Source organism: Egretta garzetta, unplaced genomic scaffold (assembly GCF_000687185.1).
Source record: "Egretta garzetta isolate BGI_Z169 unplaced genomic scaffold, ASM68718v1 scaffold1, whole genome shotgun sequence".
Lineage (NCBI taxonomy): Eukaryota > Metazoa > Chordata > Aves > Pelecaniformes > Ardeidae > Egretta > Egretta garzetta.
In genome coordinates this window covers 1,460,831-1,469,105 of record NW_009258542.1, presented here as the reverse complement: position 1 = coordinate 1,469,105, position 8,275 = coordinate 1,460,831, and the positions used below count along the sequence as shown (strand labels likewise).

The following is an 8,275-nucleotide window of genomic DNA, read 5'->3' as shown; positions in this document are numbered from 1 at the left end:
AAGATTAAATCCTCTTTTAGAAAAGATTAAATATCATTATGGAGAGATCCCTCTGCTCCCAGTAAAGCAGAACCCCTGAGATTATGGTTTCTTCCTGCTGCCATGCCCCAGGCCCATTTCTGCCCCATCCCTGGCCCTGGTGATACGCAATCGCATGATTCACTGGTTCAAGGAGCTGATCCAGCTGAAAACCGCCTTTTTTTTTTTTTTGCCAGGTGAATTTTCCATTGGATCAGCTGCCTGAGCTGGCCTGCAATGCAACAGGGGCGGGTGCTAGATGGAGTGGAGGCACAAGAGGGCAAGATGCAGTGCTCAGAGGTACAAAAGCTGTGCTACCTCCATGAGCTCCAGCTGCAGTGCTACGCTGCTATAGGTGTGACCTTCTCCCTTCCCCTCTTCACTCCAAAAGAAAATGCCAGTAGTCCCTACTGTAACAGCACAGGGACAATCAATGTATTCTACACAAAATAGCTAACGCCATCTCCTAAACTGCTCAGAATCACTACACTGAGGTATGATCTGGGTTGCTGGGCTACACCCTTGACACCAGTAGCAATCCACTAAGGGGATGAGATACCAGGTAAATCTCTGTCTACAAAAGTATCACCTGCTTATGTTTCCTTTTGCCTTTTGCAGAACTTTTGTCAGACGGCTGCTTCTGGGATTCTCTCGTGTGCTTCTCTGGCACGTTTTTCTTTTCCACTTTGGGTGCATCAGCATCCTTGTAAGGCTTCCCTGGTATTCGTGATAAGAGGCTCAGGTCAATCTTCACAATAAGTGGGTACCTTTCATCAGGATCACTGAGTGGTGAAAGAAGCTCTTTCTCTTCCATAGGAGAGAACATTCTTTGCCGAAAAAAGCTGTCATCCTCCTCCATGGAAGATTTAACAGGAGTCCTATTGCTCTCAGAGTATTTGGGTGTTTGTGATGAAGGAGGCAGGCTCTCATTTTCATCTGAATCAGAGGATGAGGTATCTGTTTCTATGAATTCCCTGGATTTCTGGGCAGATTTGCTTGAAGCCTTGTATTTCTTTTTCTCTGTGGTAGGCCGAGGGGAAGATTTGGGCTCTTTCTTTATATTGGGTTTTCTGGAGCCTTTTGTGGCTGCCTTATGCCTGTTTGAAGGTATATTTGTTGCCATGTCTACTGGGGTTTCACTTTCTATTTTAAGACCTCCTCTAGGCTCTTCAACAGATGTCTTTTCTGCTTTCTTGGGCTGCTTTTTACCTACAGTCCTCCTCTGTGTTGAGCTGTCACTCTGGGCAGGCGATTTCTGCCTGCCACGACTGCCCTCTGAGCCCTTTTGGGTGGGTTTGGAATCTCGCCCCGGTGTAGAAGAAATCGAATCTTTGGATCCGCTTTGATCAGTGTACCCGCTCCCTGTCCCCTGATCCCGTCCCTCCTTTTTGTAGCCTTGGGAAGATGGGATATTGCTGTCCACGGAAGAAGCTGGTGACACTTTATGTGAATTAACTTTGTTCAACCAGTTATCCAGTTGCCACTTGTTTGTTGGTGGTGGCTCTGGCTAAAAACAAATTAAAACCCAGCATTAGATAAAATATTTCACATTTCTTCCATCTTTTCCATGGGACAGCTGTACTATGCTGCATGCTGGAACAAGAGGTACACCAAAAACCCCGAGATAAATAACAAATGAAATATAGGTTGATGTATATAGGTAACAAATAACAGCTCTCATTTTTCTTTCATCTGGAGCAGCTGCTATCAACAGGCAACACTTGCTGCCACAGCTTTCCAGAATAAAAGCCCACAGTTTTTTAAGATACTGTTACTACATCCAATTTCTGCGCTCCAATAGATAACCGGTGGTAAAAATCACCTCAAAGTCAAACATCAAATGTATGCTTATATAAAGAATTGTTACCATGTCAAATTACAGGTACTTCAGCAAAATAATATTCCACCTTGAAAGTGATCCCATGTTTTTACATCTAATTTTTTTTTAAGCAGCTTGAGGATTTATTAATTTTTTTCTGCTTTTAAAATTCAGGATTAATGCCAAGCTAATGAAGACAGCCCAAATACACGTCAAATCCTACCTCAGGGGATGCACTCTGTGATGGTTCATTAGCTTCACTATCACTGGAACTGCTTTCACTTTCAGAGTCAGATCCTGAACTGCTTTCAGATCCGCTATGGCTGCTCGAGTCATCCCTCGAATTATCTGCTCCTTCACTGTTATGCTGTGAAGGTTCAGAATTACTGAAAACAAAAATGAGGAAAAATAAACAAAGACTACCCAAGGCACAAACATATCCTAGGAGTTCTTTCATTAGAAAGAATAAAATGTAATAATCTAATTAACATTTTCTAGAAAATTCAACATAACTGAACACAGTTCACCCTGGAAACAAACAACAGCCTTTGTTTTTTTCCCCTTCCCAAAGTGGTTAGTATAATTTGCAGCATAGATGCTATTTAATCACTGATTAAATTCCAATCACCTTTTGCTTTAACGCAAGACAAAAGACAAACATGAATTTTAAAAATGAGATCAAGTCCAGCATGCTGACTGGGCTGAATATCACCACTCTACTTTCTATGCTGCCATCTACCATGAACGCCTACCTTCCAGGTGTGCTCCTTGGCACTGTCTTATCGCAATCCTGCAATTAAGAAAAAGAGCATGAAGCTTCTGGAAATTATTTTAGGACTGTATATACAATTAAGTTGCAAAGCATCAATTTAGAGCCTTTACATGTTTTAAATTAGCCTGAAGAACATCTTAATTCAGTACTTGCACCAGTTTAAATTTGTCTGCATTTTCCTTATACAAAAAGAAAATTTGAGTTCTTTTCTTCACGTTTTCACCACAAATCTTATTATCTCAGAGTCCTATATATTCTGACCATAGTTCTAAGAGTTCCCGTTTCCAACACTCACTAGTTTCCATCTTTTTCTATCAGATGATTCAACATTTTACAATGCAATTCCTGAGATGCCCTGAGTACTAGGAATAAAAACCAACTAAATGTACTATCTCAGAGTTTTCCACATGAAGAATATCAGGTATTAGAACTGGGAAACGGGAAGAAAAGAAACAAAAAGGGAGTGTGGATTACTGCTGGGTAGCACAGACCCTACAGGTATTTTTAATTTAGCATGCTAAATGCCACTTGTGGCAGAAGCTGCACAAAGTTAGTATTGACAAAGAGGAAAAAAGAGACTTTTTGATTAAAAAAAGGTGCTGCTATACTCCCAGTTACAGGTACAGTATCCCTTATCATTCCAAACACAGCCCCAAGCTACTAATGCACAGAAACGTTCACACCATGTACTCTTTAGCTAGAGTGGCAAAACATGAAGGGCTCTATCTTGAAATGGCGGGCCATTACGTATGTTTTAAAGTACACCATTGCCATGTTATGTTCAGACAAAGCTCACTTGACATCAGTAAAACAAGACTTCCTAGATAAAAGTGTACCTTTCAACAAAACAGATAATTTTCCCCAAATTTACATTTAGGAATACCTGAGGTTTGTCTAAAAACATGACATTTGATTTTTGTTTCATAATCATAAATCTCCTCTTAAGCTGCTCAGTTTGCTGTTAGAAAATTGAACACTGCCGAAGTACTGAACCTGAGTACATTCACTACGTTTTTCTGAAACTGATTTCATCAACATACCTGCTCTCCATCGCTGTCTTCACTACTGCTAAGTTTTAAGTCATCTTTCAACATACTAAGTAAAAGGGAGAAAGTGAGACAAGTTTTTCCGTGTACTTTAATTACTTTCAAAGCATTCTTCTATATTTCAACACACTATTGTTTATACTACAAAGTAGCCTGCGTGGGTGAAATCCATGAGATACCATTCTAACATTTGATGTTTAAGAATGGTGAGTTAAGCCATTGTTTAGAGAAGAATAAGGATTCTAGTACTTTGATTCCTTAGTCCATTCTGTTAAATTTAGAAAGGAAATTTGACACAATCTACTAATGCGGGAGGAGCTAACTTGTGCATGTTCAACTTCTTGTATACAACGGCCAAGAATACTGTTTTAAATAGAATCAAGAAGGCTAATATTAGTGGCTGTTTCCTGTTTCGTGGCAACAGTGCAACTGTTCTAAGCCATAATTATTTTATTATTATTTAAAGCCATAATTATTTATGGTAGTCATATACACACATGGTACTTCACAATACTGAAAATATGTGAACACACTGAAAACACAGAGCAGGGTACAGGGCCTTTGTGCTTATTGAAAAACACCTTTGATTACAGAAATTAAACATCTTACTCTGTCTGGTTCGATTCACATCTGGAGAAAGAAAATGAGAAAGGATTAGAAGTCTCATACTTTTGAGTTTCACAGTATAGCTGTTCTACTGATGATCTGAAAAGAAACACCAGCCTCTAGGATCTAGTTCCTGAAATATTTTTAATTGCTGTCCTTTTACAAAATATGTATTTATCTCTTTTTTTATGTTTTTTAACCAGATCACAATCATTTTTTTATTATTTAAAACCGTATTGTCACAGTAAGCATCATCTCAGCTTTCTTCCTATGCATCCCAGTTCAACATGTGTCCAATGCTACCTCTTGTTCTTAGAGTTCTCACATTCCCCAGCTTTGGAAATAGCACAGTTCCTTCTTAGCAGTCTATACTGCTATGACAAAAGCAAAGCCAAAAGGTGAGCTTCTATTTCTACCACTTGTTGAACTGGCTGCATATGAGCATCTTCTTAAACTACATGGTTTTGGGAAACTGACTGCAAGTCTATAATAATTGAGGGAGGTTTCTTTTTGCTCTATTCCCTTCTTATAGGTCATGTGCTTTTTAACCTTGCTAATACTGTAACGCATGCACAGACAAGCAGAAGAACTAGACTTCATTTTGTAACTGCATCACAACAAATGTTAACTTAGAATAACAAGTTTGCAGAATCTACAACCACTTTCATTAAACATACCATCAGCTGGTAAACCGTTACATACATGGACATATTTGTTTGAAAACAATCTTTTCACAGCATATAATTGATTTGCAGGTACGAGAAAGGTGAACTACAGCCACCTCGAATATTCCAGTTGCTTTTTATTTTTTCTCCCAGTTGCATGACTGGCAAAGTAAAATGTTGGGTCCATGTGCATAACTAATAAAAACGTTTGCCAGTCAGTTAAAAGACTGAGTAGAATAAACTTCACTAGATCCTAAATGTAGTTTGCTATCCTCTCCAATACAAGAGAGCTCCCCATTCTGTCTATTTGCGCAACCGCTACAAGCTGCTTCCAGCTGACATCACTGCAATGCACAGGTTTGCTAAGTCCCATCCCACCCTGCCCATTCTTACACAGAATCGTTTAGGTTGGAAAAGACCTTTAAGATCATCAAGTCCAATCGTTACATGCCAATACTGTTCTGGTTCACAAGCCAATTCTGAGGTCCAAACTCTTGCACACCTGTCCTGACAACTGACAAGAAAACAGAGGAACGGAAAAGCGGCACAGTGTATTTGTTACTCGCTCCGACGTGCCATATTTGGTCTACTGTCCCAGAAAATGGCTGCTTAAAAATGATGCCCTCTTTCTGCCAGTCAAGGAGAAGTATGCTAAAGAGTGTGCAAGAACTGATACATTCTAGTAGAAGAAACAGCTATTTTCCAAGTCTCTTAAAATTCAACTTTTGTTTGGAAAAATGTTTTCTCAATAGCCACTTACGATTTGGATTGATGACCATTGGATGTTTTTGATGAAGGATTGTATCGTTCTAGAAGAAGAAAAAAGAAATGCACAGTTGAAAACTCAGCCAGCAAAATAAGTCACTCCCAAGTTGTCAGAAGTAGAGAGTCCTAGATAAGAACAAATGATTCTTTTACTATGTAATCTGTTAATCACTTCAAGAGGGAGTGGGAAGGCTTTTGGAAGGTAACAGCACAAATCTAATTCAATTTTACCTGGTATGTTACCCGTGTTAAACTATTCATTTCAGTAATATTCAAAACAACCATACAGTTAAAGAGAAATAAAAGCTGCTTTTGTCTGAAATCTGAAAATGCATTCTGGGACAAGAAATTCAAGAATATTCCTAAGCATATTACGAGTCCTTAACCAGTTCTCTCTCTTGATTTAAAATGACAAAGTGAAAACGAACAGTGAAACTGCAATGTGCTTCTTCTATCGAAATATAAGCGTAAGCGCTAGTTTGGTTTCTAGTATGTGCTCAAGCAGGGAATTGGGTTTTTTTTATGGGTGTTTTGTTTTAGAACTCAGTTATTCTCAATTAGATCAACCATGGAGGCATTTTTTCAAGAATTAGAAAATGTGGCAAGTTAAAAATATCTTTTTTTCCTAGAAGACAGTAACAACCTTGCAACTCAGTCATAACTTCCTAGATCTCAACAAGAAATGCAGAAGAAAGTCAAGCAATTGTTTTATAGTTTAAAACCTGACAAAGTACAGAAAATCTTAACTTAGACTCCAATCTCATTCTCTAAAAAGCCTGACATCTTAAGAGACACTAATACTGAATCACAACAAAAACATCTTACAGGAAGTTTAATATACTTACTCTGTTCTCCAGTGCCAAAACTGGACTGCTGAGACTCCTAAGGGAATAAAAGATCACAAGCGGTTTTTTCACGGGGCATTTTAACATATCAAAAACCATGCTATAAGCAAGAAATTCTTTCTACTGAAAGGATGGCACCTATCCTCTAAAAAAGGAAAAAAAAACCTAACAACAAAACAGAAAGAGTGATTCTTCATCTGGGCCCCAAATCCTCTCACCAGCCATAACGGCACAGCACTTCACGTTTCCTCTTCCTTAGCTCAGCTCTCCCACTTGCTTGGTTTTAAGAAGGGCCACGTGCAGTTGTACTACATGATAGCTGAAACTCCAAAATCCCTGTGTAACTTCTATAAATCCCATCATGTATGTTTAGCATGGAGAGGAACCGTTCAGTGTTTTTCCTTATCTTATACACAGAGAAGCTTTGCTGCTAGTTTTATGCATTTTCATTCAAATTCTTTTCTCTGCATTTTTCTTTTTCATACACATACAGCATCGTGGTGGACAAGCAACGAATATAGTAACAACCTATCAACAACAACCAAAAAAAAAGCTGCAAAGGAGCCCAAGAAACAATGAAACTTAAAATCTGAACACCTCTGCACACCCTGCCCAAAAACCCCTTCTCGCAGCAGCTCCAGGAGAGTCCTTGATAAATGCAACCAGGCACAGCTGGCCAACACATCTTTCCTTCCCCCCAGAGGCCAGAGCTTCATGCAATCGGACAATTTGCTTGTACAAAAGCTAATAAACAATGACATGTAACTTCCTTTAATATATAATGAATCTGTTACCTGTACATCTAACTTGAGAAAAGATGAAGCCTTGCAAATTTTAGCACTTGTATGATCCTCAGTATTCCCATTCCATAAAACCCAATTCTGACTTTCAAGACACAGTAGATTATAATTCTTTTTTAAACCCTTAAAATATTGTTGTAACAAACAAATATGCCGAGGCTACTGAGTTACTGAAAACCTACTTCTAGGTTAGGGTGCCATTTTAAAATAGGACCTTCCTGACCTCATTTTAAAATGAGGACAAATGCTGACCCCATAAATAAAAATTGAAAGTATCTGACTTGATTCACAAAGTTATATACACACATTTTACTGAAATGCTCTGGCAGTGGCAAACCAGAATTACAATTCAACAATGAATTCCAGGCTTTTTTGTATACCTATGAACCAGTCTTCCCAACTAGGCAAGTCAGTGACATGCAGAAGTTATACACACAATTTAGAAAAATTAGTTTTTTAAACACAAAAAAGCTTTATACAGAAAAGCACACTTAAGCTATTTCTAATTTCCCTTAACTTTTTATTTCAAAAGTGAAAGTAGTTGCAATAATGCATTGAACAAGTATTTTGTTGATAGAGAACTTGATAGGGAACTTTCCCTGTAAGGTGTTTCAAATGCCTCTAATCTTCAGTAATTGAAAGAAAGGAAGGGACAATAAAAATAAAATTAACCTATGTTTAAAGTGAAGACGAAGTTGGAGAAAAGCCTTGTGTCTTCAATAGAAAGCAACAGCTATGCTTCCTTCAGAATAAAAACTTATTATCTTTTACATAGGTACGAGGAGCACAAGTGCGATTCCCCGACTGCCTTTTTCCTGTCAGCTTACACAAGTTGACAAACTGTAAGTGAAAATAGGTAAAGACCATGCAGTAATCAAACACCACAGCTACAGAGCAACTGTGCTGGGGTGAGCCCACGATGAGGAACTGGCACTCGTT

The 8,275-nt window shown here is 38.5% G+C and overlaps 1 protein-coding gene across 8 annotated transcripts in view; it reads right to left on the bottom strand.

Annotated features, from left to right (window-relative positions):
* Window positions 1-8,275, bottom strand: part of AFF4 (AF4/FMR2 family member 4) — a 46,558-nt gene that overhangs the window by 19,162 nt on the left and 19,121 nt on the right. For all 8 annotated transcript variants that reach the window (XM_035902587.1, XM_035902589.1, XM_035902583.1 and 5 more), the window contains 7 exons: window positions 6,537-6,573; window positions 5,687-5,735; window positions 4,265-4,285; window positions 3,650-3,704; window positions 2,590-2,627; window positions 2,061-2,223; window positions 608-1,525 (listed from right to left, as the gene is read on the bottom strand). In XM_035902587.1, the coding sequence (XP_035758480.1) occupies window positions 608-1,525; window positions 2,061-2,223; window positions 2,590-2,627; window positions 3,650-3,704; window positions 4,265-4,285; window positions 5,687-5,735; window positions 6,537-6,573 (1,281 nt within the window). The remainder of the gene's footprint in view (window positions 1-607; window positions 1,526-2,060; window positions 2,224-2,589; window positions 2,628-3,649; window positions 3,705-4,264; window positions 4,286-5,686; window positions 5,736-6,536; window positions 6,574-8,275) is intronic.